Source organism: Eublepharis macularius, chromosome 7 (assembly GCF_028583425.1).
Source record: "Eublepharis macularius isolate TG4126 chromosome 7, MPM_Emac_v1.0, whole genome shotgun sequence".
In the NCBI taxonomy this organism is placed as follows: Eukaryota; Metazoa; Chordata; class Lepidosauria; order Squamata; family Eublepharidae; genus Eublepharis; species Eublepharis macularius.
This window is the reverse complement of record NC_072796.1, coordinates 50,632,782-50,655,792: the sequence shown is the minus strand read 5'-3', so window position 1 is coordinate 50,655,792 and position 23,011 is coordinate 50,632,782. Positions and strand designations below refer to the sequence as shown.

Sequence of the window (23,011 nt, the reverse complement as noted above, 5' to 3'; positions counted from 1 at the left end):
TTAATTATGTGTAATAATGTATTCAGATGAACTACAGTCATTGATCAAGGATTATTTCTGATACGGTCTTTAGTGCTTAACATGATGTCGTTAATTTAAAAATATTTTTTGTTTTAATTATACAAACTTTCATTGATATGTCTCTGTACATTGGAAAGTCTAGCCAATAGTGCTAAAGAATTATTTCAACACTCATAGACAAGGGGAGGTTTTTATTGTTTAGGTTCTGCTGTAGTGATCACTATTGAAAGCTGAGTTGGCACAAAGCAGTCCCTTTTTCTGGATAAAAGGGAAACGGGCTATGAGATAAGTTATTGATGAAATTAACTGCTGAAGTGGAGAGGAAATGCAGCTGGCCAATACATGTCATAGTGTGAGCTCTATTAAATGAATATATGTGTAGTCAACCATTCACAGGAGCCACGCTGGTCTTGAACTGCATTGATCTATAGTATAATTCTAAATGAAATTGATGGATGAGAGCAGCCATTGACAGGAAGGGTAAAGAGAACCATGAAATGTCTTGTATGGGAAAGTATGATGGAAAATAGACTGTTGATTGGAATATACTTTAGGATTGTAGCATTCTTATATTATCTTAAGCATATTTTCAGTATTTTCAATTTCAATAGCTGTCTGAAAAATGCTTACTGTGTATATTTCAGTTTTTCAGAATTACTATTTTTGGACATTGCAGTTGTACTCCTGGTTTTATTCAGAATGTTGAAAAACTTTTATAAAGCTGTATGTGAAATGTAATACTTATATTTTTTAAACATTGAAAGAGTTATTAGCTTAATGTGCTTTTATGTAACAATTCAGTTGCTGAGAATACTTCAGGTTCCTTTTGACAGAACACTGTGTGAAAATTCCACCTCTAGGTCAGATATAATTTCAGGTGCCTTCTCTCTCAACCGTGGCCTTTCAGGAAGTTAGCTCACTGAGCTGCTACATTTACAGGCATTAATGAATAAAACATTGGGTTTAGCTAGATTTTATTTACATCAGTGGCCACGTACTTTGATTGTGACACCACATTCGTCCAGACCTGGGCACCCAAATAAAATGTACTGATAGACAGTTGGTTAACATCCTTCCTGGAACACAATACCACTTTCATTTTTGTCTTTCCTCATAATCCAATCTTTCTGGTACATTGCCAAGTAAATGCCTGTTGCTTTGTCTATCTAATATTATTCAATTCTTTGCCAGCATACGCTTTTTCACTCAATTTGCAACTGACTTTCTAGGATGAAAGTACTTTCTGCCAATAACATTAAGCAATAATTTATGTTTGGCAGGGGTGGTCAAATGTTGTTGTGCAGGATCTGGCCCCAGTGCTAGGCAGTTCATGTAAATGTCTGGCTGTTCAAGTAAATGTCTGAGCACACAGATTATCAGTTTATGCAGTACACTACCACTTTCTAGATCACTGTTTAGAATATCAGATAGTCCCCAAGGACTGAGAAGTTTAACATTCTGGTTCAGCAAGCATACAGTTAGTACATAAGAAGGAGATTTATGCTGAGAATTTTGCTGGTGGACACTTCTATTAGAAAAATTCTCTTATTTGACTCTCAGAATATTATTTTAATAGTTATACTTTAGTGTTTACTACCTGGCTTTTATGCTTTGAATCTAGTACATTTACTTACATCTTCAAATAAAAGTTTTATTAAGATATACTCTTATAAAATATTAACTGAGTAACAAAGTATATAGATGTGCTTGCTGCTTTTGAGCATGCCTATAAATTTTAATTTGGCAGGTGCATTTGTGGCAAGTGCAAAATGAGAGAAAAATGGGGCTTGCCTGTGACCTTCCACTAGGTTTCAGATGTTTGGGCTTTGGAGTCTTTCTGCTTCTGAATGTCTCTGAAACCCAGTGCAGTTCTAGGCAGATACTTCTACCCTTTTATTGAGCCTAAGAAAGGGAATTGGTTTCTGTAGTGACATTGAACTTGAGAAGATTTCCAAAACAAAGCAGTTGTACTTGCTGTTTTGGAAAGCCTATGAATCGTAATACAACTGTAGGTGCAAGTCCCATTCCTCTTCTCCTGTATGGGGAATGTCTCTTCAGGTAAGCATGAGTAGCAAGACTTCCCACTGTTTCTGAGACCATCTCAAGCCCAGTGGAACATTAAACTCAAAACCTTCCTTCTGGTCTATGATAGGGAAAGAACAGAATTAGCGGCCACTGTGAAGTTTAGATAGCTACCAAGACCAACCAAAATTTGTAGACCCCTATTTTGAATCTTACGATGTTTCCAAAGTGCTTTTGAGATTCTGCAATGTGGAAAGTGATGAAAAGAAAGTAGGGTAAAATTTCCACACGTATGCTTTTGACTCAGAAATGTTTATAGAAATTTCCCGTGTGTTTTGCTAGATTTAAAAATGTTGGAAAGCATGTCAGAGACAGTGGTTCTGTAAGTTAATACTGGCCTCCATTTTAATGAAATTTAAAATGTCATACTTTGTTTGGCAATTTTTAGGTTCATGTTTTATCCGAACTGATCAGCTAGATGGTGAAACAGACTGGAAACTCAAAGTTGCTGTTAGCTGCACACAGAGGTTACCAGCTTTAGGGGTAAGCTTTAAAGTGTATATTCCCATACTTTTCATTGTATCTTATACAGGTAATGTGTTTTGAACCAGTTGTTCTTAATAATATGAGACCCCCCCCCCCCCGCCAAAAAAGTTGTGTATCACCTTTACCTTCTGTTACAGTAAGTTGGGATTCAATCCAGAAAATATTGTGGGTTTATGTACTACTGAATTGTTTCTATTCATATCTGCAACTCTGTACAGTTTGTGTGTGTGTGTCATGTGTCATCAAGTCACTTTGGACTTTTGGTGACCCTGTGAATGAAAGACCTCCAAAACATCATTAACAGCTCTCCTCAGATCTTGCAAACTGGATGACATGACTTCCTTTATTGAGTCAAGCCATCTTGTTTCAGGTCTTCCTCTTTTCCTACTGCCTTCTACTTTTCCTAGTATTATTGACTTTTCCAGAGAATCTTGTCTTCTCATGATGTGACCAAAATATGATAGCCTCAGTTTTGTCATTTTAGCTTCTTGGGAGAATTAATGTTAAAAACTAAACTGTACTTTCAAAATTAACTAAAAGAATACTTGTTATAATTTTGTCAATATGTTGTTACTTCTATATTTTTCACCGAAAGGTGTTCCTTACAAGGGAAAGTGTAGAGTGGATAGTTGTTGCTTGTAATTTTTTACTTTTAATTTTGTGCATGTTATTTTAATGCATAGAGGGTGCGTTTTCATTATGGTTGTAAGCTGCCTTGACCATAGGATGAGGCAGATGATAAACATCCTAAGTTGACCAAAGAACTTTACGAGTTGCTATGTATATTTGAGAGGATTTGAATTTATTTCTCGAATAACATCCCTTCCATGCTCATCACTTTTGAAACAGAAGGGAAGTTCAAAAGCATTGTTTGAAGTGCAGGAGAATAGAGTAGTTCACAGACTGTTCTAGTTGATGACATGCCTACTGGAGACAACTTTCAGGCTAGAATATAAGTCTTTTGTTACACTTAAACTGGACAATGAGGGTTAGCCTCCTATGTTTCTTTACCCCCTTCCATTTAATGAAGAGCTACTTCAGGTGCACTCATGGCTTTTCAACATGCCTAATAGAATTTTAGACTTGTTCATCTCTGAACAATAATCTTCACCTTTATAATTGTGGGTTTTTAAGAATCTTAAGGAGACCTGCTTATCTAAGTTGCTAAAGCAACCAGACAAAAGACTGATAAACCGTACTTTGGGTACTGCATGATATTTGTAATATAGAAAGGCTTGGATCCCATGGTAAATTTCCATTAATGGAAAGGGGACAGTTTTAACTAGTTTCTTCCTTCCACTGCTGACATACAAGTTGCCCCTCATGCTGTTCCTGAGGTCTTGTTGGGCCCTTGAGCTACATATTCTGCTGACATAAGTGCCTTCTTTTATCAGACGTTTACCATGGAATATTTACCTGCTTTATGAGTTGTTATATATTTTTGAAATTTATGATGGTGCCACTTAACCTTAAAAATATTGGCCATTCCTGAGTTTCCTGAAGTAAAATCAGTAATTCATACCTATAAATAAACTCAAAATTTCTTTTAAAAAGAATGCAATTCAATAATTTAATCCTTAAATATAAAATTAATCAGCTTTTGAAAAGATTGATGGGTATAATATGCAATGAAATATATAGAGAAGGTGAAGAGAAGGAGGCTGAACGAGAGTGAAGCACTTTCCCATTGGCTTGTGTGGCCAGCTGTTCCCTGGCTGTTCCCCTCTTAGACTAAGATTAGTTACCAGCCATTCTGTCACATTCTGCCACTTAGCAAAAAAAAGCAGTGGAGGTTTTTGACTGAGCCCCATTCCATATGCTTGCCTGGCCTCAGTGCTATTTGTCAGTCTGTCAGCAGGAAAGTAGTAAGAATCAGTAAGGCCTCTTCAACTTGTCTGCTTGTACAGATTTGTATAATTTCTTTGTTAGCTATATTGGGTTGTTTTTTGCAGGTGAGTGCTAAGTGGGGGAGGAGAGTGGGGAGGGGGCAAGGTGACAAAAACACACGGACACAGTGCTGAAGGTAAAGAGGCCACAACTTTATTGAGATTACAGCACAGGGAGCAAAGGCACTCATAGGGCACTGATCCGAGCATTGGCTGACCCACCTGCCAAGCTGATGACCCACACGCCCCCTCAGACCCATGCTGAAGGGGGGAACCATGGGATGACAGCCATTGGGTTGCCACATGGGTATACACCCCTGTGTGAATCATCCCCTGTCACCTGGGAGTGAGGCAGACTGACAGCCCCCCATGCACTGGCCGTTCCTCACTCCCCAGACCCCTTATGGGGATCCCCATAATAGGGAAACTGAGCCTGAGGGCCCCGTTTCCCCCCAAACAGATCAGTGTCCAATGCCCAATCCACCATCTACTCACTCCAAAGTTGTGACAAAAGGGAGGGCTAGGCGGGATGTCGCCACGAGCCAAGTGCTGAGGGGCGGGCCAGCTTCCCAGACCAGGGGTCTGTACCAGATGTGCATGGGCGTGCTCCCCTGGCTCCTGGTCATTCCCCGCCCCTCCACGTCATGGTGGCCACCATGCCGTCTCCCCACTCGCCTCCCCCGCGTCACCCACAAGCCAGGCTCCCAGTTGAGCCTAGGAGCTGTTGTTTCTTTTTGGGAAAAAAGAGGTGTGTGTGTATGTGTGTGTGTGGATAGATAGATAGATAGATAGATAGATAGATAGATAGATAGATAGATAGATAGATAGATAGATAGATAGATAGATAGATAGATAGATAGATAGATAGATAGATAGATAGATAGATAGATAGATAGATAGATAGATAGATAGATAGATAGATTCTAAGGACTGTGCAACTACTCTCCTTATGGGGCATGTGGGCTTCTTTATTCCTTTAAAAATAAAACACCGTTTGAATCTACAATTATTGTAGAAATTGTAGAGATCATGTTTACAACATTCGTTTGGAGGTGCCAGTTTACATAAAACACAGTTGTGTGTGAGTGAAGCCTGTTTGCAAGCCTGGTGGCGAAAAAGTGATTGTGTGGGAATCTGAAAGATGTATATGCTATTCCTTAGAAGACAGTCAGTTTGGGAGAATGGAATAGTGGTAGACGATGTGCCTGTTGCTAAAAGTTCTGGGATTTCTAGTGATGTGCAGTTTCTTTTACCACTGTGTAACTTTGTTGCATAATACACTGTGACTTTGACAGAGATACATTGTACCACATTGCACCATCTTTTGCAACAACATTACACAATGTACCAGACAACTGAGTGAAAAGTATTTATGTTACATTTCTTGGTTACCAAGATAATTAAAAGTTCACAAGGCGTGCATTTTTACTAAACCTTATTATCTAGGACATTTCTCCACAAAATCCTAACAATGTGTACCTATCAGAAGCATTCATATGAGTCATTTAAAATCCCCTCTTCAAATTGTGATAACTTGTAGCATTCCCTAGTTTGCATTTAAGCGAAGGGATTGTACTTCTTAGAACGGCTTGATTTCTGTGTTACTGTAATTCTTTGATGCAATTCTTGAATGCCACCTGCTGGGCTACTGCTAAAATAGCTGAGGACATCCTTCATGCTTTAGCCCCTTGCTGCACTTCTTTCCTGCAGCAATATAGCTTTGTATCTCTTGGAGCTCCCACAGCCAGATCTCCATCACTAGTTTTTCTTATAGGCTATAGAAAGGAAAGAGTTCAGGCTGCAGTTTGCAGGACCATAAAGGTGAATTTCAGGTTCGAATTTTGAACTACTGTTTAATGACTGTTTCAAGCTATGATTGATAGTCAGGAACAGAGAACAAAATCCTAACAATGTGTAGCATTCAGAAGCATTCATATTAGAACTAGAACAGATTAAGATTTACATCTTTAGTGTCAGGATCCAGCAGTTTATTATTCACATTTTTGTGAGCAAAGATATTGTTCTTTATTTGTACAGTATCTTTTATGCTATTATATAGTTGAGAGAGAGTGCCTAGAGCCTGCAGCATCTTTCGTAATCACAGAGGTAGCAGAGTACTTTTGGTATGCACATGACCTGTTTGCAGTTTGACTGACCAAGTAAATCTCAGCTATGTCCAGCAACTCCACATTTGGAGAATTACCCCAAATGTTGCAGAATTAATTGCAAATGATTCTGCATGATTCTGAGCATGAGTATATATTACTTTCCCCTTACCACAGAACAATTAATCTCTGAGATCTGGTTATCTGTTTTTTTGGGTCAGAGAGCATGGCCACTAGGCAGTCTTGACTGCTCAGTATTGGCAGCGGAGCTTAATTTGAAGAAAGGCTCGGCCCTGTTGAATGTTATTTTTAATGCCCTTATATGCTCATTTTAATGCCCTCATATGCTCTAAGAACAGCACATGAGATTAAAAATAAATTGTAGTGAATTGAACAGAATTCAGTTTCCTGACAGAAATGGTTTGAACGAGTTGAGAAGCAGGTAATGCAAAATAGTCATAGCTGAATAAAGCTTGATCCCAACACTAGCTCTGAAGTTGAATTAAAAAATTGCTATTCTTAATGCACAAAATAGAGTGTTTTTTGTAAAAAAAGAAAGAAAGTGTATGTCCTTCTATGGACATACACTGCCCATAAATGTTGTTCATTTTGATTTTTGTAGTTATCTGATGTAAAGGTTTGTATTTTGTGTTGTCAGGGGCTGTCGGTTCTATCATCAGTGTAGGTCTGTAACTTTATCCACAGTGATACCTAGAATAAACAAACTGGCAAACCTTTAGAGCTTTCTTAAAGAATAGATGACACTGCCAAAGATGATAACAACAGATTTTGTTGTCTTCCCAAACCACTTAGTGTGATCAGAGAATTAAAATTTCAGCAAGTCATTTCATGATGGCTGAGCTGTAAGAACTGTAACTCACAGGTTAGGTTTCTTGGTTTCATAGTGTTGGTGTTTTTTCAGCACTGTGCATATTCTGGGGCATTGCTTCCTGGCTTAAGTGATCAAGTAAATTTATTAGCAGCAGTGAGGTCACTGTAATTTTCAATAAATGGTGACTTGCTGATTTATATCAAAAGATCCATACAGCAGTAAACAATACCATTTACATTTAATTAGTTTTATTGAACCAGAGGCAATTTTATTTGTAATGAACTGCATGTTATGATTAAGGATGTATTTTAATGATCTTTAAGTAAGGTGAACAAATGTTGCCCTTGACCTAATAGAGGAGGTTTTCCTGCATTATTGATAACTTCAGAGTGATTTCCAAATTATTATTGTGAACTGTGGAAGAAAACATTGTCATTATTATTCCATCATTTACTAGTCTCATGACTTATGAAAACAGCAGGGTACATTCTTACAAAATGCTTGCATGTAAATAAGGAACATACTAGAACTTAAACTCCTTTCATGTAAATACAGGTGACAATATAGTACATACTTTTTCAATAAAAGTATATACATTATAGTACTAATCATAGTTTCAAAGTTAATGGCATTGAGGAACGTAATCAATTCAGGACAATTATTCAGTAACGGGATTATGTGGAATATAATTTAATTTGCAATATTTTTGAAGTTTGTCACAAATGTTTTTGATACCTCTTCTTCCTTGAGATATGAATTTTTCTTTCCTTGCTCTAAGGGGAAATTTTGATGCAGTAGTTATGCTGTAAATGTGTTCCATTTTGAGAGGAAATATTTTTCAGATTGTTCTCTTCTGCAATTACCAATTTGAAGTGAAGAAATTTGGTTTATTTTCTTACATTCTACCAAATTTTGCAAAGCATAGTATTTTGTAAAACAAGAAAACTTCCTTACTTGGCTTACTTCAGTAATAGTTTTTATTGTATTGTAAGTATGTGTGTGGTATTAGCTTTCTGCTGTATTGAGACTCTTATTTTTCTGTGCACAATAAAGCACATAATAGCCTGGATTATCTAAATTGTAGGTGATAACAGATTGAGAAGAAGTGAATAATGAAGATATAGGACACCACATGTGTATTAGTTTCATATGAATTATTTCTCAAGAGGCTGATGAAAACTAACTTGGAAGAACAAGAACGCAGTCAATAGGAGTTGTGTAAAAGCTTACAATAAATGGCTGGCGATTTAGCATAAAAACAGTTGATTTGTAATAGAAGATGTTGAAATCTGATTTGCTCTTTTAAAATATGAATAATATAGTTGGATGAACAGGTATAAATAATGAAGTAGAGAGTATGGTTAGAGTTCCATTCTTTTAAAATTAAATTGAATCATCTTGATAAATAGAACTACTTGCTGATAATATTAGACACTTTAGCCCTCTTTCCTTACAAACAGTGGGTTGGACCCAACGTACTGTTCACAGAAAGCAAGGAACATTTAGTGGTGTTCCCCCAAAGTGTAGTGCTATTATTAATAGAAGTCTCCTCAATAAGACACTTACTTAGTGCTGACATGGATCAAAACAATATTTGCAATTTGTTTGACACAATCAGTAAAATGTATGATTGCAAATATGTACAGAAATAGACCAGTGCTGTCTTCTCTCTGTTTCTCTGCTAGCCCCCATTTCTCACAGCAGAATTAGGAGGTGGTACCCTGCTCCCTTAATCTGTACTGCCTCCTGCTCCCCATCTATTTCTGCAAAGAAAAATAAGGACATCAAGGTTTAAGACGTCAAGGATTGAGGTGCTCTTGCCTTTTGATTGTGCTCTGTCTCAGTAACCTGTGTTTCTTGATGGCAGTCCTTGTCCTTGCTTTAATGGATATGCAGTCTGCCTAACAGCCACAATGAGATATGCCATTTTTGTATTGAGGCTTGATGTTCTACAATTGTTTCTTGCTGAATGTTGCATGACTCTCTGAGCACTTCCTCTTCATGTCTAGAAGGTCTCTTCCTGTGCAAGTCTCTCACAAATCACAGGTATCTTTGATTTCCTAAAGATGACTTTGATCATGGTTTGCCTCTGAAGCTGAACTTTCTTATGCTACAAATTACTCGGCTATCCCAGATCTTGATTTGGTAACAGTGGACATTACTGATTGATGAGCATGGTTTCTGTGCCATTTATGACTTTTATGTGGCTGGTAACAAAGCCTTTTGTGAGAAAAAATACAGTGGTCTCTAGAAAGGGGAGGGTGGGCAGGCGGTATTGCCTCCTTCATGGCTGATCTCAGCTGGGTGAACAGGGGTGGGCATTGCATCCTGCTCTATGCCTGATTCCAGCTGGGTGAAGGGGGCGTGGGCATTGCCTCCTGTTCCACACCTGATCCCAGCCGGGTGATGGCAGGGAGTGGGCATTGCCACCTGCTCCACTCTTGATCCCAGCTGGGTGAAAGTAGGGCAGGCATTGCCACCTGCTCTGCTCCTGATCCCAGCTGGGTGAAGGCAGGGGATGGGCATTGCCACCTGCTCCACTCTTGATCCCAGCTGGGTGAAGGCGGGCGAGGGCATTGCCACTTGCTCTGCTCCTGATCCCAGCTGGGTGAAGGTGGGGGGGGAGGCATTGCCACCTGCTCCACTCCTGATCCCAACTGGGTGAAGGCAGGGGGCAGGCATTGCTACCTGCTTCGCACCTGATTCTGGCCTGGGCTTCCAGTTGTGGCATGCTCTCTGGAGGGATGGGCTATCTCTTCTGGGCTTCCCTCCATGGCAGCGCCCTCTGGAGGTGCACCAGGATAGCAAGTGAGGTGTCTGGAACACGGTTAGCCTTTTATACAGTAAGATGTTTGGAGATGCAAACATCTTACTATATATAGTAAGTATACCAACAAATGGGAGAGCAAGGTATTAAAAGTTGAAATTGAGCTATGTACAGTTCCTGTCACATTTTTCGTACAATCTTCAGCTTATGGCCACTACTCTATTCACGGTAATGGTAATGTATTTCTGATCGTTCTGAAAATTTGCACCTAGAATTCTAACATCAGTTCATCTTCGTTCTTCTGTGCCTCCACACATGGGGACTGCGCAGGCGCAGGCCAGCCACCGGAGAATTTTCTAGAGCTTCTATGGCTCCGAAGGGGCCGTCTGTCGCGCGCCTCAGCGACCGTTTTCCCGCCCAAACGGTCACGTGATCCTCCAGCGACCAACGGCCCCTTCCCTCAGTTCTCTTCTTGCCGCCGCTTGGAGAGAACGTGAGCTTGTGCTCTGTGCTTTGTGCTTCGTGCCTTTCTTCTGACTGATTGATCTTGGCTTTTTTGACTTCGGACTTCTGTCCTCGACTATTCTTCGGATCTCGCTTTGGACTTTGATGTGGACTCGGTAATACGACTCGGACTGTTTTGACCCTTCTCTCGCGTGCCCCTGAAGATGGCCTCTGCGGCTCTCTTCAAGCATTGCCTGCAATGCCACACTAAGATGGCCAAATCCGATGGCCATGATCTGTGCCTTTTTTGCTTGGGGGAGACCCACAATGTGTCGGCCTGTAAGGTCTGCCAGGGTTTTACCAACAAAGCCCGGCAGGATCGCAAGGCCCGACTAAATTCCTCGCTGTGGCAGAAGGTTATGTCTGAAGGCGCCCCGTTACCTCCGCCCAAGGCCGGCCCTAGCCCCTCTGCCGAACGGCAATCAAGAGCTGGCTCAGTGGCCTCCACGGGGTCGAGACCGAAACCGCGTCCCCCGAGTGCCTCGGCGTCGAGAGCGGCCTCTCCAGCGCGGCCGCCCCGGAGCGCGTCGTCTACCAGGTCGGATCCGAGACCAGCTTCGGAACCGAGGATCCTGGTACCGAGTCCCCGGTCGGAACCGACGACCGGTTCGATCCCGATCAAAGCGAAGAGGTCGAAGCAGAGGTCCCCTTCGAAGTCGAGGAGCGCGTCGGTTCTGAGGTCTTCTTCTTCGGAACCAGCTAAAAAGAAGAAGAAGACCAAGCATCGCCGGTCCCCGCGTCCCACTCCGCAGGAGGAGGTCATCGTGCTCCCGCACACGCCTTCCCCTCATCTGGGTTCCCCTGAACCAGAGATCTCCGAACCGGTGCCGGATCCGATGGCGTTCGAGACTGTTCGGGTAGAGTTTTCCTCGGGACCGGAGCCGAGCCCACGGCCACATCTGAGTCGGCCATCTCCCACCCATCGTTCGCCGAGGTCGGAACCGAGCCCGTCTCCGCATCGGAGTCGATCTACCCCTGCTGTCGGTCGCGAGAGGCATCGGTCCGGGGACAGTGTCCGATCCGTCCGGTCCACTGCGTCCTGACATCGCCAGGCCTCCTACCTTCCCCCGTCGTACCACTGTCAGTGGGAAGGGGCGCCTACGGGTTTCTCCGCATCGGAGCCGAGGCCTTCAACATCACGGGCATGGTTTCCACCTCCGGTCCACGGTGAGGGATCCCAGCTCGGTTCCGACGAGGGGGACGTCGAAAGCCTGGGGGACTACCAGTCGGAGTCCTGGTCTGAGCCATCGCCCGCTGATGATGTGGTGCCTTCTACTGGTTCACCGTATGAAGACCTACGGATTTACTCTGACCAGATGGCACGAATGGCTCAGGCCTTAGAGATGGACATCTCCTCGGCGGCCCCCCAAACCAAGGATAAGCTCCTCAAGAGGATTTACGGGGACAACCCAGCGTACCTCGGTTTCCCCATGCTTGAGGGTATTGAGGAAATCGTGGATAGGGTGTGGAAGGTGCCCTGTGACCAGCCTCCGACGCCCAAGCAAATAGAGCAGCTGTATAAAATCAAACAGGGCACCTGGCAGGCGTTGGTGAAGCACCCTCCACCTTCCTCTCTTGTTACCGAGGAATTCAACCCCAAGCGGTCGGGCCACACATCTGTGCCGGCCGATAAAGAAAGCAGGAAGCTTGATGCGCTTGGCAGGCGCCAGTACACGGTGGCTTCGTTGGGCCTGAGGATCGCCAACTACCAGACCATCATGGCTGGTTACCAGCTCTACCTCTGGGAGAAGTTGGCATCCTACACTCGAGACCTCCCACCTGAGCAGAAGGCTGTCATCTCCCTGTTGATGACAGAGGCTGTCAGGCTGTCTAAGCAGCAGATGAATGCTGGGAGCCACGCTGCTGACACTGCTGCTCGGGGAATGGCTTCGGCGGTGGTCCTCAGGCGCCACTCCTGGTTGCGGTCTACGGCCCTGTCCCAAGAGGTGCGTTCCAGGGTGGAGAGCATGCCATTTGAAGGGGACTCGCTGTTCTCCAAATCGACCGACGAGACCCTGAAGAAAAAGAAGGAGGACCGGCAGACGGCGCGGTCCTTGGGGCTGGCACCTGCGGACAAGCCCACCTCCAGGCCACGGTATGCTCCCCGGTCCGGCCCTTACCACTTCCAGGGCAGATACCAGCAACAGCGGCCGGGCTACCACCAGTATCCTGCTTACCAACAGCGGTCATACCCTCCTGCACAGCAACAGAGGAGGCGAAGGCCTTTTAAACCACGTCCGTCGCAGCCACCGGCCCAGCAGAGAGATCAGCAGGGCGCCGGGAGGCAGTACTGACGGGTCGCGCCAGCCGTATCCCCGAACTTCTCGGACAGACTGAGTCCACTCCTCTCTGAGTGGGAGTCAATAACATCTGACTCATGGGTCTTAACAATTGTTGAAATGGGATACGGGCTGGAGTTCGTTGAGCTGCCTAGGTGCAGTTCACCCCTGACAGCTGTCAATAATACTATGGCCGAGCTGGATGCGGAGATTGTGTCGCTCTTGGCCAAGGGTGCTGAGGAAGAATTGCCCTATGAGGACTCTGTAAAGGGGTTCTTCTCTAGGTTCTTCCTGGTCCCCAAGAAGGATGGGGGCTTACGTCCCATTTTAGATCTGAGGGGCCTTAATGCCTTCCTCAAGGTGACCAAGTTCAAGATGGTTACATTGGCGGCTGTGATCGCCTTGCTGAAACACGGGGATTGGTTTGCGGTCCTTGACTTGAAGGACGCATATTTTCACGTGGGAATACGGGAGGAGCACAGGAAATACCTGAGCTTCGTTCACCGGCAAAGGGTTTTCCGGTATAGGGTGCTCCCCTTTGGCCTGTCCACTGCCCCACGAGTGTTCACGAAATGTGTGGCCCCTGTGGTTTCCTTCCTGCGGGAAGAAGGCTGTACCATCTTTCCGTACCTCGATGACTGGCTCATCGTGGCTGAGTCGGAGTCTAGGCTGGTGCAGGACATTGGCTTGGTACTTAGCACTTGCCAGCGCCTGGGGCTCCTGGTGAACTTTGAGAAATCCAAACTGGTGCCCAACTGCAAAGTGTCCTACATTGGTGCACTATTAGACTCTGTGGAGGGTAAGGCTCTGCTCCCCTTGGAGAGGGCTCGGTCCCTAAGGGGTCTGGTGTTCATGTTTAAAAGGAACCGTTTCCAGTCTGTGCGCACTATCCAGTGCTTACTAGGGCATATGGCAGCGGCCACCTCTGTGGTGCCCTTTGCTAGGCTGCGTATGCGCCCTCTCCAGAACTGGTTTGTGCAGAGGTACGATGCTCTGCTGCACCCTCCGTCCCTCAAATTCTCTATCCCGAGGGTCATCCTCTCCTCCTTGGACTGGTGGCTGTCTGATGACAACTTGTTTAAAGGGACTCCCTTTGGGTATCAGCACCATGACGTCACGGTTACCACTGATGCCTCTCTGTTGGGATGGGGGGCTTACTGTGGTGATGTGTCTGTGCAAGATGTCTGGTCTGAGAGGGAAAAGACCCTCCATATCAATGTGCTTGAACTAAGAGCCATTCGTTTCGCACTTGTGTCCCTTACAGCACTGCTGAGAAATCGTCAGGTGTTGGTGCAGACGGACAACACGACTGCCATGTACTACGTGAATCAGCAGGGGGGCACGGTGTCCATGGCCCTGTGCCGGGAAGCCACGCTCACTTGGCAGTGGGCTATCAGGAACGGCGTGTCGCTCCATGCTATACACGTGGCTGGGTCAGACAATGCCCGAGCGGATGCCCTCAGCAGGGTCCCTTTGCTGGACCACGAGTGGGAACTGAACGTAGAGTGCATTGGGCCGATCTTTCAGATGTGGGGTCATCCAGTGATAGACGTGTTCGCCACTGCGGCAACCACCAAGGCCCACACGTTCTGTTCCAGGGCAGGGAGCGACCCCCTCTCTATTGGGGATGCCTTCCAGTTTACGTGGACGCAGGGCTTGCACTACATGTTTCCTCCATTCCCCTTGATTCCCAGGGTCCTGTGCAAGATAGAGGAGGACGGGACGGACTGCATCCTGGTGGCCCCCTTTTGGCCACGGCAGGTTTGGTTCCCAAGGCTCCTGCAGATGTCCCAACGGACATATGTCAGTCTGCCCCCTCGGCACGACCTTCTCCTGAACGGGAGCCTAGTCCACCACGATCCCAGGACACTGCACCTGACGGCTTGGCGGATCGTTCCTCCCCTGTAGGCTTTACCGACGAAGTACAGAGGGTCCTCCTGAATGCTCGTCGGCCATCCACTAGGCGCGCTTATGCGGCCAAGTGGCGCAGGTTTGAACTTTGGGCACTTGCTAAAGGAGTGGTGCCTGCCAGCAGCCCCCTAGGGGTTGTATTTGGGTACTTGTGCCACCTGCGGGACCTGGGCTTGAAGGTTTCTTCCCTCAAGGTCCACTTGGCAGCTATATCGGCTGCGCACACCCCAGTTGAGGGTGTTACAGTGTTTTCTCACCCACTATCCCGCCAGTTCCTTAAGGGCATGTTCAACCTATACCCACCTGTGTCAGCACCGGTGCCTCAATGGTCACTGTCCCTGGTTCTTTCACGTCTTATGTTGCCTCCATTCGAACCTCTGGCTACCTGCCCCTTGGACATGTTATCGTACAAGGTGGCATTCCTGGTGGCCGTCACATCGGCCAGAAGGGTCAGTGAGCTGTCTGCATTGCGGTCTGACCCTCCCTTTCTTGTGTTTCATCCCAACAAGGTGGTCCTGCGTCCCTGCCTGGGTTTTCTGCCCAAGGTGGTGTCCGCTTTCCACCTCTCACAGGATATTTCCTTACCTGCATTTTTCCTCACCCTTCCTCTAAGGGGGAAAAGGCCCTCCATTCCCTAGACTTGAAGAGGGCCATAGCCTATTATCTGGATAGGACGAAAGGATTCCGGTCGAGCCCTCACCTGTTTGTGTGCTTTGGGGCCAAGGACAAGGGTAACAGGGCTTCTTCACAGACCCTGTCTAGGTGGATTGTAGCGGCCATTGCCAAGGCCTATTCCCTGGCAGGGTTAGCTTGCCCGCTTCATGTCAGGGCCCATTCTACGCGGTCCCAGGCATCCTCCTCGGCGCTGCTCAGGGGTGTGCCCCTGGCTAACATTTGCAAAGCGGCCACGTGGTCCTCTGCAGATACCTTTGTCAGGCATTATGCCATAGATGTAAATGCCGAACAGGATGTGTCGGTGGCCAAGGCTGTCCTGCACTCCCTTTTTTCCTGAGGGAGTCTTGGGAAAAAATTTTTCTTGGCGTACCTGCTAGGTACCCTTGAGTGATAGAGTGTATATATGTATATTGGGGTGTATATATGTGTAAATATTGAGTACTTATGTACCACTACACAATTTACAGGGATGTATATATGCATATCTGTTTGTTGTTGTTCTTGTTTGTTCAATAAAATTGTGTTGGACTTCACCCCGCCTTCCTTATTGCGTGAAGCTTGGTACACTCCCATGTGTGGAGGCACAGAAGAACGAAGATGAAAACAGGGTTAACATACCTGTAACTTATGTTCATCGAGTTCTTCTGTGCTGACACACAACCCTCCCTCCTACCCCGCTGTGAATTCCAATGCACGACAAGGTGATGGCTGTAACGGAAATTGGTGTCTTTAAGGTGTTATGGCTGAAGTGTATTGGTCAAGCGGCGGCAAAGGAGAACTGAGGGAAGGGGCCGTTGGTCGCTGGGGGATCACGTGACCGTTTGGGCGGGAAAACGGTCGCTGAGGCGCGCGACAAACGGCCCCTTCGGAGCCATAGAAGCTCTAGAAAATTCTCCGGCGGCTGGCCTGCGCCTGCGCAGTCCCCATGTGTGTCAGCACAGAAGAACTCGATGAACATAAGTTACAGGTATGTTAACCCTGTTTTCTAATAGATGCACAGTGCTTGATTCTGTATGACTTGATAGAGAATGTATGCATTATTGAATAAGCATGTTGGAGCCATGTCCTCATCCAGGTGTGAGAAGCAAAAATTCAGTACTCTTATTACAAAAGATGCTTGTGAATCTCTATGTTTTTACTTCTTGATCTTTTAAATGTACCATTGGTCAGGGTTCATCTCTGCTGTCTTTACCCCAAATCAGTTCAGCCACATTGTTTGGAGATGAAGCTATTGTCGTAAAAGGTGACTGCAAAGGATTGACTGGAGAAATAGTGTTGTGTTCCTTAGGGAGGGTGATATTTATGGAGAGTCTCCTGAAGGGAGTTGATGCAGTGAGTGATAATATAGGGGTAGGGGTAGGGGATTCTCACAGTGTCCATCCCAGAATGTTAGCTATCATCATTTGCAGGGAATAAGCACACAAGTGTGCAAGCACACTACTATCAGGGCTCCGTTATAGTGGGATGTCATTTCTGCTTGTCAGCACAAGTGCACTTAATGATTAATCATGCATCTCCCTTTGTCATCCTTTTGTGCATTAAAGGTACACAAAAGTGTGTGTGTAATCACATTCTGTTTCAGTAGAAGTTTTTTTAAAAACCACTGGATAACATACTGTTGTTGTTGTGTTACACAGGAAGTGTGTGAAAGCACTGAGGTCATATGGTCAGGTTTTAGAAATGGGGAATGTTGGGGAAGGAAAAACAGAATAAATGTCCCATTTAATCTCTAAGGATACCATGTTGTTTGGTTGTCATAGCAGATAGAATCTTCATTGTGATTATATACAGTAATCAGAGAGGATGGCTTTTAGGAGAGGACAACAGGAGATGAGGACCCTGTATCTTAAAAAATATCATTTTAGCAATACATCAGCAGCAGAAGTTTGGAGTGTGGGCTTTGATACGCAAATCTAGTAATCATTTCACAGTTAGGTATGATTTAAAATGTTAAGCAAGATGGTTTGATAGATTCCAGCATTATAATGAAACTTCTAGTTGTATACTTTTTTCCCAAAAAAGATTCCATACCTTTATTTAGAATAAAAATATTGCTTTTAGCACAAGTAGAAATTAACAGAGCGTAATCTCTTTCACATTTGTAATCTCTTCCGGGGCATAGAGAGAAAGGTCCGGGTTGGGTTATGGGCTCCAATTTTTCATAATTTCTTGACATGCTGTTTTTATATGCATATGTTGAGGGAGAGGTGAGAGAAAAACAGGACTCTGTTGAGTTCCACAGAGACACTTACAGGAAAGAATAGTGTGTTTATTGATTGGTAGCATAAAATATATTGGTAACTTTACAATTATCTTTTCTAGGATCTTTTTTCAATCAATGCATATGTTTATGCTCAGAAGCCACAAATGGATATTCACAGCTTTGAGGGTACATTTACACGGGTAAGTAGTAATTGTATCAAATGTATTATTGTATCAAGTAGTAATTGTATCAAAAGTAAGAAAAAGCCATGTTTTTAATGTGAATTATTGCTGAAAATATTCAAATGTGTTTCATAAAGTGTCTACATGAAATAAAGTGGCCAGATAAGGTACTTCTCTTCTGTATTTGCCATTACGCCTGTTTAAAAAGTTCTCAAAAGGACTTTGACAAACTTAGAGGTTGGAACTATGCTGTGTATAGTCTAGAATTAAATATGTGGGTTCACTGGCCTACAGAGCAACTGCACAGGAAAGACAAGTCCCTGTCCTACGGAGAATGAGATTTTAGATGCATATTTTAAAGGATTGAATACTCACATGGAGAATTTATTTGTGCCAAGCTTGTCAAATCTCAGCCGTTAAGCAGGGTCAGTGTTGGTTAGTACTGCCAAGGAAGTCTAGGATCACTATAAAGAGGTAGCCAGTGGCAAACCACCTTAGTTCATCTCTTGCTTAAAGAACCCTCTGGGGTAAGCATAAGTCAGTTGCTCTGTGTTGGGGGTTGCACAGCAATTAGATACAAGTTTGCAGAGTTGCAGAGTTTGATAATAGCGCAATGGAAATAAGTAGACAGGCTTCTGTGATTCTAGCTCTATAAAAATGCTTTACTACATAATAGGGTTAAAAGGGTACATTTGATAGGAAAAATAACAAACAGTTTCTGACTACGTCTTGATAGTCTCAACTAGGTACTAGAGAGATAAAGGTTAGATTGCAAAGAAAAGTAGCCTGAGCTTAGACTGCATGGTCTAGTGAAGTAGTAGTAGTGTAGCAGTAGATTGAACAAAGAGCAATAAAACCTTAGTATATGTTACTAGCTAATTCCCCCCCAATAAACTGGCTCATCCAATAGACAATCCTAGATTCTCTCGTTAAGATTAAAGACACCCACTTTCTCTGACGGGAACTTCTCTCGAAGCCTAAGTGGTCCTATGCTAACTAGCTATCTGACTAAACAAACAGAACAACAATTTAACTCTTTCATGACTGAGCATGGGACACTTGCAAAAAGTCCAACACTCTGACTCTCAAAAACTTACACTCTAAAAATCTTGTTGGTCTCTAAGGTGTCACTGGACTCAAATCCTGCTGATTTACTGCAGACCAACACGACTACCTCCACTGTTTGTCACTTTATCATTAAATGTATTTCACTATGCATTTAGAATAAAATTGACAGATGATTAAAATAATGTCTTCAGTAATAATGTAAATATATTTTGAGTCTAGTTCCTTAGTTTACATGTGGAATTTTGTGGCTTAGAAGAGAATCAGTGAGGAAGATCAAGCCATTTGGGGTAGCTGCTAATGCACAAGTCAGTGAAACCTAGATTCACATCCCTACTCCTTCCTTTCTTTTCATTACACTAAAATACTATTGTGGGAGAAAGAAGGACATGCTCTGCTATAGTTCATTGGGTAAAAGTAGGTATAACCATACTGGAGAGGGCCTTGTATTTTGACAGAAAATGGGGAAGGTTGTGAAAATAAAAAAGCAGCAAAAGGAAAGGGGATCATGGAAAAAATAAAGCTCTCTAATTAATTGCTTAGGAAGTATAATTTAAGTACAAAGATGTCCAGCTAATGTTTTGTTACTATGGTCCATAAAAGGAGAGAGGTCAGGGTTAGTATCTGGCTACAAAATGCAAACTGAGAAAGTGCTATAGATGTTATAAGCTGTTGTCTTGACACAATCTGTATGATCCGAAAGTGGAAAAAATGCAGTTGGGCCACTAAAAATAAGGATTGTTGTTTTTGTCTATATCTGAGCAAATGAGGAAAATTCTTGAAATACAATCCTCAAAGGTGAAAACAGCAGAAGAGCCTCATTTATAATGAATTCCTTATGTGCCCCTTTCCCTGTTTCCTCTTTTTAGATTGTAAGCCTGAAAAGAGGGCTCATTATTTTAATCTGCTCTTTATACAACACCAAATTAGTTGTTAGATTATTTACAAATATTAAATATGATGATTTACTATAGGTTTGCCAGGGATCCCCCTCTCCCACTTTCCACCCCCTACCCCCCCCCTTACCTGGCTGGTGGGGGAGGCATGGGCCTCCTAGATCATGCTCTTGGGGGGCACGGTGTGCTCCCATGGGCCCAATTTGGGCCTGAATTGGCCAGGATTAAGCCCAAATCAGGCTGCTGCGGAGCATGTTCCAGGCCAATTCAGGCCCAATCCAGGTAATTTCAGGCTCAAAACAGGCTGATTCGAGCCAGAATTGGCCTGGATCGGGCTGCTGCGGAGTGCAGGAGCATTCCTACGCTCTGGATCAGGCTGCTGCAGAGTGCAGGAGCACTCCCACATTCCACAGTGGCTCGCTCCAATCCTATTCAGGCCTGATCTAGGCCAATTTAGGCCTGGATCGGGCCTCTACGGAAAGCGGGCTGAATTGACCTGAATCCAGCCTGATTCGGGCCCAATCCGGCCCGAATCATGCTCAATTCGGGCCCCTCCCCCCCAGAGCACAGGAGTGCTCCTGGGGCAGCCGTGGCCTGCATAATGACAGCACTTCCCTGAAGTGATGTAATCGCACAGGCTAGCGCACAACAGGCGGCAAAGCAGGTAGGTGCCAGGGCCCCCACCTCCTGCCGGGACGACAGAGAGACTTGGCAACCCTAATTTACTAATAGATGCTTACGCAGCTCTGTCTTTGGGGGGGAAATCTAAATGTAAAATCTTTTGCTCCTGACACTGGGTTCAGCAGTTCAATTTAAACCTCCCCTTATGAAGATAGCCTCCTATTTCTGTGTGGATTGGACAGCATAGGTATCCATGCCATTTTGAAATTCCATTCGTTTCAGGTGCAACTATAATAACACATTTGATGTAATCACATTGTCATTGTGACAATCTGGCAGCAAAATAAGCATAATAGTTTCAGCCTGGCTACCACTCAGTTAAGCTGAAGTATTTTGGTTTAAGCCAATTTAATTCCATTAAAGTAAATCTCACTGAAGTCAATAGGACTAAATTGGTTTGGCTGGACTGTCCCTACAACAATCTCTTTTCAAAATGTATTCAGCTAAAATAATTTTTCATTCTTGTCATAAATTTAGCCAAGTTAGTAAAAATATACTCTGCCTTAGATCCCTCAGGAGTTCTCTGTGAGTGGAAGAATTTGCACTCATGGAACACAACTTTCTCACTTTCCTTCTGCAGCAGACTGAAATGCCCCCTGAAATCCTGTTCTGGGGAGATTTCATGCCAACAAGCAAAACACAGAGGGCAGTGACAATGAAAAGAACATATATATATATATTAAAGATATATTCCTGAGAAAAAAAGCAGCACACCGAGACTCTCTGGTGGTAATTACAAACACCTCAAAGAATTGGCCACTGGCCAGAGGTGCTTGTAATTACCACCAGAGAGTTTCAGTGTGGTGCTTTTTTTCTCAGGTGTATTGTTTCTGCGACTCCTGAGGAAGCTTCTATGAAACAAGTCACTTGCTGGCTCCTTGTCGAGTAGCGGGGTCCTTGCACCCTATATTTACAGCACCTGTAGAAAAGAAAAAGAAAAATAGATTATTATTGAAGTATTATATACTTACCTGGTATGACGAGACGTCGTTGCTCTCTCTTGTTCCCCCATGCTACTCAGCACCTGTATTGGTATTTATTAGTTACTAGAGAAATTGTGTGACAGCTGCTGACCTAGTTTACTGTGTACTTTTTGGACTAATGTTTTCACTACATCTACTCCGTTTTATGGTTATGTAGCTTATGCACTTTATTGTTCTTGGAATATATCTTTAATATATATACTTTTCATTGTTATTGCCCTCTGCATTTTGCTTGTTGGCGTGTTCTCTCTGAGGGCGGCTCTTTTGTTTTGCATTCTGGGGAGATTTCAAGCTGCTGCAGAAGAGGGAAGCTGAACCCAGATCCCATGGAAAACCTCTGGGGGAACTAAACCTCTGTTTTGTTTAATCTGCTATAAGTATTTCTATGCCAGACCATTCGAACTGGTTAACCTAATTTCCTTGTGTGTTTTTATTTACTTGAAATTCTTTATGTACCTGGCTTTTTATTTTCATTGTTGAGAAATGTTTTAACAAGTTGGTCCTATTTTTAACAGGAAGACAGTGATCCAACTGTTCATGAAAGCCTAAGTATAGAAAATACATTATGGGCAAGCACTGTTGTTGCTTCAGGTAAGAAACAGTGCATACTTTACTGTTGTGTGTGATAAGTAAAAAATGATTATTCATCAAAGTAGCTTTAAGTTTTGCACTGTTAACTTGAATTTTAAAAATTGTTATTAATCTCTCTGTCTCATTACTTACTGTCTACCTGTTCATGTTTATTTAGTTGCTCGTAAACATTTCCAAAACCTTAGTCTCAAGATAAAATGGCCAACTGTATATTGCACATTAAATTGAACATATACATGCCATTTATTTGGGTCTTTCTTATCAAGCAGCAGATCCCCTTTTCATACAACCAAAAATGTTCTGAAGTTGTAAATATTCTAATAGACAATGGCAATCTGGAAACTGAAATCTATCTAATGTACATTGAATCCTTTGTACATTTGTATAGCTACTATAACTGATCTTCTGTAATACTGTGTTTGTGGTCCTTTCCACTCCTGAAATTGTCAGGACAGTAAATATATTTACAATTAAAGAGAAATGGTATTTATCTGTTTCCTAAAGAAGTGTTTTTTTTAAAAAAAGATTAAGGGCACAATCTCAGTTCTATGGTTGTTGTGGGTTTTCCGGGCTGTATTGCCGTGGTCTTGGCATTGTAGTTCCTGACGTTTCGCCAGCAGCTGTGGCTGGCATCTTCAGAGGTGTAGCACCAAAAGGTCTTTTGGTGCTACACCTCTGAAGCTACACCTCTGAAGATGCCAGCCACAGCTGCTGGCGAAACGTCAGGAACTACAATGCCAAGACCACAGCAATACAGCCCGGAAAACCCACAACAACCATCGTTCTCAGGCCGTGAAAGCCTTCGACAATAAATCTCAGTTCTTCTTCACTCAGAGGATGAAAATGTTTTTCTAAGTATCTT

The 23,011-nt window shown here is 43.6% G+C and overlaps 1 protein-coding gene across 2 annotated transcripts in view; it reads left to right on the top strand.

Moving 5' to 3' along the window:
* The window catches only part of ATP9B (ATPase phospholipid transporting 9B (putative)), a 243,284-nt gene that overhangs the window by 102,904 nt on the left and 117,369 nt on the right, over positions 1 to 23,011 (top strand). For both annotated transcript variants that reach the window (XM_054985070.1, XM_054985071.1), the window contains exons 8-10: positions 2,492 to 2,586; positions 17,871 to 17,951; positions 22,074 to 22,149. In XM_054985070.1, coding sequence (XP_054841045.1) covers positions 2,492 to 2,586; positions 17,871 to 17,951; positions 22,074 to 22,149 — 252 coding nt within the window. The remainder of the gene's footprint in view (positions 1 to 2,491; positions 2,587 to 17,870; positions 17,952 to 22,073; positions 22,150 to 23,011) is intronic.